General features: G+C 40.1%; 1 protein-coding gene across 1 annotated transcript in view; it reads left to right on the top strand.

Moving 5' to 3' along the window:
• Positions 1-440: 440 nt before the first annotated feature.
• Positions 441-13010, top strand: part of LOC115692967 (squalene synthase-like) — a 102581-nt gene continuing 90011 nt past the window's right edge. The window contains exons 1-9 of the mRNA XM_056305265.1: positions 441-789; positions 2267-2309; positions 3071-3160; positions 4094-4169; positions 4500-4569; positions 5208-5351; positions 5433-5537; positions 5732-5878; positions 6396-6471. Coding sequence (XP_056161240.1) covers positions 595-789; positions 2267-2309; positions 3071-3160; positions 4094-4169; positions 4500-4569; positions 5208-5351; positions 5433-5537; positions 5732-5878; positions 6396-6471 — 946 coding nt within the window. The 5' untranslated portion in view covers positions 441-594. The remainder of the gene's footprint in view (positions 790-2266; positions 2310-3070; positions 3161-4093; positions 4170-4499; positions 4570-5207; positions 5352-5432; positions 5538-5731; positions 5879-6395; positions 6472-13010) is intronic.

Here is a 13010-nt window from a genome sequence, read left to right on the forward strand (position 1 = left end):
ACATATTCAATTTAGTCCCCGAACTATATGAAGATGTTCAATATAGTCTTTAAACTTGAATTAATAGAAGGACTATATTGAACATCTTCATATAATTCGGTGACTAAATTGAATATGTATCACAAATTCAAGGACGACATTGAACAAATTAAAAGTTCAGAGACCATATTGCACATCAGGTTAAAGTTCAGAGACTACGATTAGCAAATTAAAAATTTATGAATCACATTACACGTCGAGCAAGTTTAAGGACTATTTGTGTCGTTTTTCCAAAAAAAATTTAGGGCATTACTACTGCCATAAACATATTTAAGGTTTTTGGTAACATCAAAAAACAAGATTCTTTTGGTGAGGCGGGAGCCATTGTCGGAGGAATCATCTCTCTGGTTTCCGCCCCCCCCCCCCCCCCCCACAAACCGTCACCATCTGATTCGATTCCCACTCCCATCATCCACATTTTCAGGCACTTACAGTGCTCGTTCCGATGCCAGACACCATTCAGTTTTCCATGGCCGTGCAATAACCTCCCCCCCATTTTAATTGTCAACCGGATTCAATCAGAGCGGGAGAGAAACAGAGAAAGAGAGAGAGACAATGGGGAGTTTGGGAGCGATTCTGAAGCACCCGGGCGATTTCTACCCGCTGATGAAGCTGAAGATGGCGGCGAGCGATGCCGGGAAGCGGATCCCTCCGCAGCCTCACTGGGGGTTCTGCTACTCCATGCTCCACAAGGTCTCCCGGAGCTTCGCCCTCGTCATCCGGCAGCTCGGCGCGGAGCTCCGTGACGCGGTGAGCAGCAGTTTGTTCGGATCTCGACGTTCTCGTGATGGGTCCGCGTCTGTTCTTTTTGCGGGGATATGTGAATGATGGTGCGTGAATTAGGATTGCGGATCAGGGGATTGAGTTTTGTGCTGTGTTGATTTTGTTTTGGATGAGCGTTTTTATGCTTTTGTGGACTCGTGATGTTGGCTGAACATATCCGTTCGTGGTGTTTAAGCAATGCCATGATGAGTTTGGATGCATTGACTCTGCCTGTTGCTGCTAAATGGGAACGAAGTTGTTTTCTGTTTCTTTTTTCATCTGTTGGGGCCAAGAGAAATTTCTCTATGGCTTGGTGAACAGTAGATGCGATCAGGAAATGTGAGGAAATTTTGTCTTGTCATAAAGGGAGGAAATGTGAGAGAATCAGGAAAAAATTGCTAATTCTAGACTTCCTGACGAAGACAGCAGGCGCAACGGCTTAGATAAAGTCAATGATCAATAAAAATTCTGCAAAGATGAATTTGGGTACATTTCTCTGTATCTTGTGGCTCGAGTGGTGTGCTCTTACTTACCGAAAGGCCCTGACCCTGAAACAGTTTAATGAGGCATTCTAGTAGATGGTCGGTCAATGCATGATCTTGATGCAAGACAATGACGTTAGAAGGAGTATTCCAAGGATACACTTTTCTCTCTCATTGAGCCCCCATGAGAAGTTCACAAAACTTGTCATTAGTTCAGCATAAGCCCAAGGTTTCCATGATTTTGGCATTTAGTTGATGGGAGGTGGTTTCTCAAGTCCATCCTCCTCCTCCTCCTCCTCCTCCAAAGGTTTATTTGTTTTAGTATTATTGTTTCTGCATTCCTAGCAAAATAAAATATCGGCTTTTTCTCTCTCATCCTTTCTCAAGAGAGATTCTGCAGGCAGGATATATCATGTGTTAATGTTTGGAATGTTTCTTGGCTGGATAGCATGCGCGTGGCAGCTGGAGATCCCACAATTCTGATCAACTGGATATAATTAACAATTTAGTCATAGAAGATGACACATGTATTAGTGAACCACGTGCAGGAACTGATTTTTGTCTATTCCTAGAAATCAGGATATCAGCTGTGAAGTACAAATTATTATCTAGCCATTTTTAAATTGTCATTGGGAGCTAGTTACTTTATCTTGGACAACTGTTTAAATTCAAAAGTCATAGAAAGTGCTATAGGCACTTATGACATGAACCACATGTAAGTATGATCTTGACTGGAATTGCGTGATATTAGTGTCGATGCCTATGCTGTCCTCATCCGTAGATTCATGTGGTTACTTCTTGTTTTCTTTTGATACTTTCTCCTACTGACTTCTCTTGTCTGCCAATCCAAATGCAAAACTATGAACTGTTAGATTAGTTAATGCAAATCCTACTAGTAGCCAATGCAAATTCCATTGGAATTATTAGATTAGTTTCTTGCAATGTATTTTTATCTCTTCAACTTTTCTTTCGCATTTGTGCAGGTGTGCATATTCTATTTGGTCCTGCGAGCACTTGATACAGTTGGTTCGTCCTATAACTTTTTATTAATTCTCTTTGTCTTGCATTTGCAAGATAGTATGCTGTTTATCAAATATAGTGCGTCTGTCCTAAATTACTGTCATCCATTTTGGGGACAGTAAACCTTAGTGGTCGTTTATCAAATTGATTTCAAATGTGTCTATCCAGTTGGCAGCTCTTCTTTTCCCTTCAAACTTCTGCATAACAGGAAAAGGAAGTGGGGGTTTTGAGGCTACATTTTCTTGTCTGTGTTTTCTTAAAGGCAAAAAGGTATGCCTCTTTAAATATTGATAATTTTGTGTATTCTTTTAGCTATGGGAAGTTGCAACACTTATCTTTAGCACTTTTGGTTGGCTAATCTGAGCCAGCTGTCCTTTTTCTGTCAAAGACTAACCATAGCGTAAATGCACTTGGAGCTTCCTTTTATATGCAGATAACATTCATGCAAATATTATTGTGTAGGTCAGAGCGAGTTCTTCACATCTAGACTTCATTCATTTTATTTTTCACCACTAACCATCATAAATGAAAGTGGAGCATGCTAATGCATTAGTTGTTGGGGCCCCTGCTGATTCACCGGATGATAAACATTGACTTATAGTTTTAATCCGTTGAATAATCCATAAAAAATCAGTTTTGAGGATTAGTCCTTAGTTCTCCTGTCTAATTCTCGTTAGCATCGTGTTGATAATCGTTTCCAGCTCCATGATGACATTAGTATGTGATTTGGTGCTGGAATCTTATTGTTTCTAATGTACCCCTTCCAGAGGATGACACAAGCATACCTACTGATGTCAAAGTGCCTATCCTGAAAGCTTTTCATCAGCATGTGTATGATAAGGAGTGGCATTTTTCATGTGAGTAAACATGCCATTCATTTAACTCTTTCTTGCCAGTTAAAGTTTTTGGTGATCTAAGACTGGTCTTCATGTTTTTAATTGCTTGGTTCAGTATTGTTGCCCTTTTCTGACCTTTACAAAAATTTCAGGAAACGTGAGTTATATGTATTCTGACAAAAATTTTGTTTGACTCATGTCTCTTAATGTTTTCCTGGTAAAAGTATGTGTGTATCTATGTGTAAACTCCACATTTTGCGTTAAGAATGGTCTTCAAAGTTACATGGAGATTCTATCTTTAACAATATCTTGTAGCAATTATACATCTTTGCCACATTTTTCTTCATAGAGGAGTAGATCCGTCTGTGACATTTATTTGAATTGACTTCAAATCGACTGAACACCGCTATTTGTAGAACGAGATATATCAACAACATTTTGCCTCTACGTTATGATTCTACATGAGAACCTCTACAAATGATATCATTTAGTTTTCTTCTTTTGTGCATTCTTTTACTACCTTTTTAGAACCAATACTAAAGTACGATAAATGCTCTCTTGCTGTGAGAAGTTCTTGTGATTTTTCTAGCATATGGGGATATTGGACGACCCCTCGTAGGGTAAAAGATTGCCAAATTATATCTGATGTCAAGTTGGGAAATAAGGTGTTCCTAAGCTATTTAGATTCCATCTGCCACTTATTCCTTCAACTAGCAACTTTTGGGACAAGCAGAACTTGCTTAGCAAAGCTGTCTTAAGTTGCGACTGTTGTTACCTTGAAATTCTTATTATTGTAAGTTATAGTCTTTTGCTGTTTTAGTATATGACAATCTGTTGATGGTGCTTATCCACTGATCTGTGTTACCTCATTTGAGAAGAAGTTGGAGCTGGACTATTCAAGGGCCCAGAACTTTAGTGAGTTCACTGACTTGAGTTTTCTATTGTCGTATTAAGGTGGTACAAAGGAATACAAGGTTCTAATGGACCAATTTCGTCATGTTTCCATGGCTTTCCTGGAGCTGGGGAAAAGGTTACTAACTTACGATTTTTCTTTGTAATCTTGATGTGAACGCCTTTTGTGAGATCAGGATATTCTCTTCTTCTACCTGATCTTTAGCCGCTCACTTAACCGTGTGTGTTTCCTTTACCAATATAACTAACCATCATAGTTTCCCAACTGGTTCTTGATAATATCATTGTCTACAAAATGTTTCTCTGACCAGTTTTTTTATGTCAATGGAAATGCAAACTCAAAACTAGAATTTTCCTGCAATTAACACCAACCTTGGCAAACTGTTTCTGCTGGTTGATAGTTGACTGCTTTTCCTTTATAAATTGTGGCTTTTGACTATACTTGCAGGTATCAAGAGGCAATTGAGGATATTACTAAAAGGATGGGCGCAGGAATGGCAAAATTTATTTGCAAAGAGGTTTGTGATCTATGCCATGTGACACTTCTGATATTTTCCAAGACCTTACCTTAACAAGCAGCCAAGCTGAAGGAACTCTTACAAAGATTACAGTACTTGGTTGTGCTTGGATAGTTCAATATTGAGCAAGTGCATGTACTTTACATGAGGAGGATCCTTGCCTCCAGTGGAAGAAAATAAAATTGTTTAGGAGCAGTGTAAACCTTTTCTTTGTTGAGTGGCTGGCACATACAATGGGTAGCCCATCCTGCTGTTTACTATGAATGTGCTGGAGTAAGGATTTGACCTTGGTTCTTTGGTACAACTCCTTGAAAGGTTCACTTGCATATAAAAAAAATTCGTGCCTCTAGAAGTTTAGCATTTGGCCTAAATGACCGTTCTTCCATCTTCCAAGGTCCACTGGCTTATGAACTGACTATTGACTCTACTATTCGCCTGGTTTATGGTAACTGATCGGGTTGGATTGAAACAAGTTTGATAAAAAAGAGCTGGTAATGTTCTTTTGCACAAAGCATTTCAAGGCTAGTTTTAGTCTTGCACCTTCTGCAAGAGTTGCTTGTTGTGGAGATTAATCTGTTTAACACGTCATGCAGTTACTTATCCTACAAAGAGTTCCACTAATTTCTTCCTCATCGCAGGTGGAAACAGTTGATGATTACGATGAATATTGCCACTATGTGGCAGGACTTGTTGGTTTAGGTTTGCCAAAGCTTTTCCATGCTTCTGGAGCTGAAGATCTCGCACCAGATTCTCTATCCAATTCAATGGGTTTGTTTCTACAGGTACTTAAAAAGATGACTTGAGTTTCATTTGCATTAACACCTTTTTATTTTTTGGATTTCTCACATTGATTTGAATATCAGAAAACAAACATTATTGGAGATTATTTGGAGGATATCAATGAGATTCCAAAGTCACGCATGTTTTGGCCTCGTCAGATTTGGAGTAAATATGTAAACAAGCTTGAGGTATACCTCTTCAACATGACTAATGACTATTAAGTGCTTATGTAGATTGCTTAACCTTTTTGCCATATGAAGTCGATTTTCCATGACCTAGTCTGTAGATGAATTGTTAAGATATTATTCACCTATAGTGCTGAATAGCTTGTCGCATGCACATCCTTATTTTCTCTATTCTGTGATTTGCCCCGTCAATGTAGGACTTGAAGTATGAGGAGAACTCAGAGAAAGCAGTGCAATGTTTGAATGACCTGGTCACAAATGCTTTGACACATGTTGAAGACTGTTTGACATACATGTCTGCTTTAAGGGATCCTTCTATATTCCGGTTCTGTGCCATTCCTCAGGTACATGATCAATTATTCTTCAAGACAACTGTGTTCTTCTCTTTGACCAAGAGTTGTTGCCTCACATCTCTCCTAAAACATAGGAAATAGCTATTGATATTAAAATTTTGGCTCTATAATAAGATCTCCTTTGAAAGGTTTTCTCACAAGCATACTATGAACCCACTGTCTGCACTATTCCCCACCCCCTCTCTCATGCACATTTGCGCTTGTGCGCAGCGTGCGCACAGACACACAAATTGTCCCTTTCTCTTTCCTGTCACACATGTTTGTGCATCCTACACTGGTGCGCATTAAAGAAAAAAGTTGCTTCTTCTTTTGGTTTCACACATCGATTTTGAAAAATTTTCCTACCATAATCAGTTGTTTATTTTCTGAACTTGCTCTTCATTAAGACTTTCTGTACGTGGCTGTTTTGCTTTCATGGTGTTTAATGTTTCTATTTTCTTGTCTATGCCATTAATCTTTTGATTATCTGGGAGAAGCTCCTTTGCCAACATTTTTCTACTTTTTCTAGATAATGGCAATTGGAACATTAGCTTTATGCTACAACAATATTGAAGTTTTCAGAGGCGTAGTAAAGATGAGGCGAGGTAAGAAATTGATTTGCTGGTATTTTCTTTCATCATTGAAATTATAGCTATCCTAGAGTAGATGAAATGAAAAAGTTTTACTGGGCATTCATAAAATAGTTTTACTGGGCCATAAGACACGAGGAAATAATGAGGTCTACTGGAGAACTAGATCGAGGCAAGACGGAAATAGCTTGTGAGACTATCACCATTCATTAGTTCGAGACCATCCGTAGGGCCTTGCTTCCAGTTCTCATAATTCATCAATTGTGTCAAGGCAGTGTCTATCCATGACTCTCTCTACTTTTGTGTATGTTCTGTAGTAGCTCCGAGATAATGGTCGCTCGGTGATTCCATTTGTCTACCTATACTTTTCAGGTCTTACTGCTAAAGTTATCGATCGCACAGGAACAATGGTTGATGTTTTTTTTTTTGGTAAGGAACAATGGTTGATGTTTCTGGTGCTTTCTATGATTTTTCTTGTATGCTGAAGTCCAAGGTATGAAAGTCAAAATCTAGAACGCATGTCTGGTAATCTATTCTCATGCACTTATCATATTTAATTTTTTAGTTATTTCTTCTTGAAAATGCACTAGACCTTATAACCTGCATTAGACTTGATTTGTTGGAAACAAACTGCTGATGTTCCCAACTCCCCACTTTGTATGTCTGTGTAACTTTGGGAGGCCCGCTCAGGACATGGCCAGCAATTAAAAAGGCGAATCTTCCAATATCTTAGGGTCATTGGACCAACCCCTGTATCTCCAGATACTTCTTACTCAGAGGACTAATTCCCCTATTTAGCTCTAGCATGCAGCAGAAGAAATTTGGGGTTGGCTGGGGGTGTACTATGAGAATTCCGTACATAGCTCTAGGCAAAAGTTTTTATAATTTACTATAAAATACCTGAGTTGACCCTGAATGTGGGACTGACTGGTGGGAAGCGAGTACAGTGTGAGGGACATGTTATGACTTCTCATTAGAGATAACAGTATCGATATACATGTGGAGCATGAAGGGGATGTAGGTCAAAGCTATTCAGAGGCTATAAGAACAATTTTAATGACGGTGAAGATAGTTCAGATAGTGAGGAAGGAGTAAAACCCTTTCAAGTAAAGTGGCTTTAAGATGATGAAGATGAAGAGTTTTCAGCTGTTAGAAATATTTCAGAAATTCCAGAAGAAGAAGAACATCGAGAAAGTGAGAGTGGCAGAGAAACAAAGTGAAACATCCGCTCGTTGGTTCCACCTACAGGAGATACATTTATGGAAAGATCTGGATTAGTGGAAGAAACAGCAAATGGTGGCGATGAATCAGTGTATTTTGACTCGAGTGACTGTGGGAACTTTGTACATATAAGTGATGAGGATGAAGGAGATCATGCACAAAGCAGGAGAAGCAGGTATCCTGTTTACGACACTAGTGCACTATCACCTTGCATTGTGCTTGGCCTAGGTATGACCTTTTTGGGTCCGGACTGTTCATGGAGGCCATTACTAAGTACTCAATTGATTAGCATAGAGATATTAAGTGTATAAAGAATGACAGAACAAGAGTGAAGGTTGCCTGCAAGTGGGAGGGTTGTCCTTGGTTTATTAATTGTTTACATGATAAGCACAACCATCATTTCCATTTAAAGACCTTTGCAGATGATCATAAATGCTGTCAAACATTTAGAATTACTTAGGTTACTTTTTCATGGATTGCCAAAAGATATGCATCTATGATAATAAGCTCTCCTAGGTGGAAACAAGGGACATGAAGGAAACGTTGAAGCAGGAGTATGCTGTGGATGTTACTCTTAGCCATTGAAGGAGGGCCAAAATGCTTGTCTTTAAGCAACTAGAAGGAAATCTGGTTGATAAATTTGCTATGTTGAGGGATTATGAGGAAGAACTTCTGAAAACTACCATTGGTTCGTGGCTCATTTTATGTACTTAGGTTTAAAAAGGCATGTAAGTTGAGAAGGTGAGGAGTTTCTTTGGATCATCTTTGATGTGTAGCCAAACAGAAACCAATGAAATTGTCAGTTCTTTTTATGTTTCCTTTTTTCCTTCTCTCCCATGGGGGTTTGCACAGTTGATAGGAAAAAACGGGAGAGGGAGAGAGATTGTGGTAATATCCCTAACAAACATTACTCTGCAAAATCTTCGGTGGTCAAATTGGGGGAGAGAAGGGGTATTGAATACGGCAATCCGGATTATAAAGGCTAGCTATCTTGAATCTGTAGTGGACGTGACAACACTCACTTATCTTAAATTTTCCTTCACAATAATTTCCATGCCTTTCACACTACGATTCTTTAAATATAGTCTGAGGTGTTATTCACTATATTACGCTTTTGGCTCCTGTAGGTTGACAAGATTGACCCTAATGCTACAAAAACATTAAGCAGAATCGAGGCTACGCAGAAGGCTTGCAGAGATGCTGGCCTCCAAAACAAAAGGTTCCTCTTTCTCAGTGGTATAGATACTGATTTTGTTCTTTCCTCTATAACAAAACTTCTTTTCATAAATGCTGACAGGAAATCTTACATCCTTCCAAGTGAATCCAGATATAGCTTCGTGCTAGTGAGTTTACTGCCATTTATCTTGCATTTATATGGCTGGTCTAAGGACAATATGCTGAGCAGTAACCCAAACAAAAGAAAAACAACGCTTGTCAGAATCTAAATTGCAGGTCGTTGTTTTGCTCATTATACTGACAATACTTCTCGCTCAACTCTTTGCAAGTAGATCAAGTAACTACTGTGAGTTCCTTTCGGCATTATACGCCACCAATGATTGCTACAAACTTCTCTTATCATTGTCGTACAACCTCTATTCCTTTGCTTTCTCTTGTGCAGGATGGGCTTTGTGGGAACACCAGCAAATCGTAAAGATTGTGTGGATGCATGTGTATATTGAGGAGTTATGCTTTTACATATGTTTGTAATTTTCTCTTTGTAAAAATAGAGAGAATTTTGCTTATCCTTCCCCTTTCCCTTAAAAAAAAGGGAAATAAATACATCGCATTTTTCAAAAATTATTTCAGCCCCATCTTTACCAAATTGCCCCTTATTCCCAGCAAATCCGTTAAAAATTCGAAATGAGAAACTATTATCTTAGTCAACCGAATTAGGATACTCCAAATCTGACATGTTTCGTAAAAGGAGTAACATGAAGATCAGAATTATGGATGTATAAACTATTTCAAGGGGATTGATCTATAGTCAATTCAGTAAAAAAGAAATAGTCATTTTTAGCTTGACCTCGTGAAAAAAGACTTTTATTTGTCAGTTGATGTCGAAATCCATGAAGTGAGAGGAAAGCGAGACAATGCACCAACGATAACGGTGGGCAAACCCGTCGTGGATGCTATTCATCGAGGTGCCTCGACTTCGAACATGATGATGCCCTGGACTGCCTAAAGGAGGACAACATTGTCCTGGAAGCTGGTGCGCGATGGTGGTAGGTCCACAGCCGATCGAGTCTTGCAAACGATGAACTCCGGTGAGATTTTTGGCTACAAAGACCAACGTCGCCTTGACTTGAACTCGGAGCCGGACGTGTCCTTTGTAGATCGCGTCAAGTTGGCTCGCAACTCGACTCGACTCATGGCTCTGTTGCTCCAGCTCATGGCAGCTCGCGGAGACAATATGGGTGGTCGCCGACCATCCTGAAGGGCCACCGGAGGCGGCGATGTTTTGCAAATAGTCAAGGCGCTGGCCTACGACTGTGGCCAGCGTGAGCTAGTGAAGATCAATGGTCGAAGGCCTACGGTGGTGGCCGTTCTTCGTTTTTGTCATCTCCCTCTCTCTGTCCAGTCCACTCGCCTGGACTGAACAGACCCGTACACTTCAGCAGCAGCAGCTTCGCTTCTTTCACACGCATGCGCCCACGCCTCTGTTGTCCTTTTTTCTTTTTTCTACACGCCAAGGTCTTGTCTCTCTCTCTCTCTTTCAGTTTATTAGTCGACTCAACTGAAAACTGAGGACCCCACCATGCTTTTTGTCCTCTATACTCAATCTTGTATCCTTCCGAGTTCCTCCCTGTTCTGGACAAGCTATGACAAAAACGCAGTAGAAAATAATAGAAAGATCATAAAAGATTGATGAGTTTTTTCTTTTTAAATTAGATGGCAAAATTCGAGTGTAAATAATTCTCAAGAAAACTAATAACTCCATAACCAAGCCTAAAATAACAAAAGTCCACAATGCAAGAGAATTTCACGTAAAGTGAACAAAAAAGTATGACTTCTGACAAATCACTCACTGTGAACCTTTTCAAAATAATAGAACAACAAAGTCCTCAATTGGCTTCATGAGTTTTTCATTACTATGTTTTCATTGATACGTGTTAAGACAGTCTATTGTTCTTTATAGATCGCATATGGGGAATTTCGAAAAAAAAGTTGAGAGAATGAAATTAAATATAGATATGTTTGCGTTTTATAAATGTAATGCATTCAGTGCTCACCACAAATTATCCACAATAATAAAAAGTTAAGCATGAAACAACAATCAGATTTCTAAGATTGCAGATTACACAAAACGTCCAAGCTTAAGCCATATCTACCTAGACACACCCAAATTACCATCGGACATGAAGTTTCGCAATCACCTCTTTCGAAGAGAGCATAGAGAAACACAAACATGGGCTTTCGACCATAGTAGTCACTTTTGACTCTACTAAAGCGAAATCAGAGCTGAGGCAAACTCACTGGAGAAGAAGGCTAAGGCTTGTCGGACGGCGAGAGAGCCGAAGCAGAGGCGGGCAAAAGTTTTTTGTGATTTACTGACAATGTGATGAGAATTGAAACGGTGACCATGGTAGAAATTCACCAAAAATGATTCACCTTTCCTTCTAATTTAATCAAGATCTCGTGAATCACATACTTTCGACTATTTAAAAGCCAGATCAATTGAGATTTTCACAAAAAGCACGTATTGACGCGTAAATTCACATTTGATTTGGTATAATTTTTTGAAATATATTTGGTATGTTGAATTTTGCTTGGCCAGATGGAAAAAAAGTTATTTTTGCTTTTGCTTAAACTCAAATAAACAAGCCCCTAATATATGTCACTAATTGAAAGTATGACTTTTCAGTTGCAAATATTCAACTTTCACTATACCAATAAAGCTAATATGTTTTAAACTCGTGTCGTATTTTCCAGCTTCCTTAATATTTCAAAGTTCACGGAAGCTAATGTTCCAAGGTCGTTAATCATGTTAACTGTATAAAACGAGTTAGACACTACCAAAGATTCTTAATGCCTGTTCACAAAGATGCCTTTTCTATCTTGATTATTTAGAATGTTATTACTTACCGAAAATTTGTTCGTTACGGAAGAAAAGACTATGATCAAGCCATAAAGAGAATGTTTTACTAATAAATTATTCACTTCTGGATTTGGAACCCCCTCGATCACTAGGAACTCCCTTCGCACCCCCCCCCCCTCCCAACAATGAGATGTGTTTATTTGTCTAATCTCTCGATTCAAAATACTCAATTTCATGGAATATCGATAATATCTATGTTTGTTTCGATAGAATTGAGGATTCTGTACACCATATCCTTATTTTGGGCGAATTCGTTGTACCTTCGGCCCAACTCTTGTTTCACCGCTTTTACGTCTATAAAAGAACGTAATCTATTTTCGAGCACAGGTTATTGTCAGCAGATTAATTATATTCAAAATTGTATTTGGATGGTTTTTTTTTTTCGGGAACCATTAGTATGCTAGATCCATGCCGCCATAAGGAAAACTCAAATGCTTCATCAGTTTGATCGGCGAATTCACATCTCAGACCATAGACACAGTCCTCTATTCTCGCAACATAACATAATACTTATGGAGCCGAATTCACGTCTCGGGTCCGACTAAAGAAATTTCAACTCATGGAGCCGGCCGATCATACGGAGCATGATATTTAGCACCGTAGGATTAGAATTATTCAAATTCACACCCCTCGAGATCGCGCCACTTGGCACGACCCCGCAAAATTCCCCGAGAAAAAGCCCCTCACCCTTTTTGCCTCGCTTTGTCTGCTGGAAAAAAGATAAACAGAGAAGTGGCTCTTTTTATGAAGGGAAAAAACCACCAAAAACCCCAAACTTTCCCATTTGTGACACATTTACCCCGAACTTTTTTTTGTAACACCAAAAACCCCAAACTTTGTTATTTGTGACACATTTACCCCGATATACATTGTCCATGGGCATTTTCGTCTTTTTAGCTTTTTCTTTTTCTTTTTACTTTTTTTTTCTTTCCGGCGAGGGCCCCTCGCCGGATCCGGCGAGGGGGGCCTCGGGCAAGGGCCGCCCTCGCCAGATCCGGCGAGGGCCGCCCCTCGTCGGCGTCGGGCGGCCCTTGCCGGCGTCGGGCGGCCCTTGCCGGCGCGGGCGAGGCTCGCCCCGCTCGCCTGGGCGAGGGCGAGCCCCGCCCCGACGCGGCGAGGCTCGCCCGACGCCCGGGCGAGCGAGGGCGAGCCTCGCCGGCGTCGGGCGAGCCTCGCCTCGCCCGGGCGAGGAGGGTGAGGAGGGCGAGGCTCGCGGCGTCGGGCGAGCCTCGCCCGG

Source organism: Syzygium oleosum, unplaced genomic scaffold, assembly GCF_021117445.2.
Source record: "Syzygium oleosum isolate NSW1041296 unplaced genomic scaffold, Sole_v2.1 Sole_v2.36, whole genome shotgun sequence".
Taxonomy (NCBI): domain Eukaryota; kingdom Viridiplantae; phylum Streptophyta; class Magnoliopsida; order Myrtales; family Myrtaceae; genus Syzygium; species Syzygium oleosum.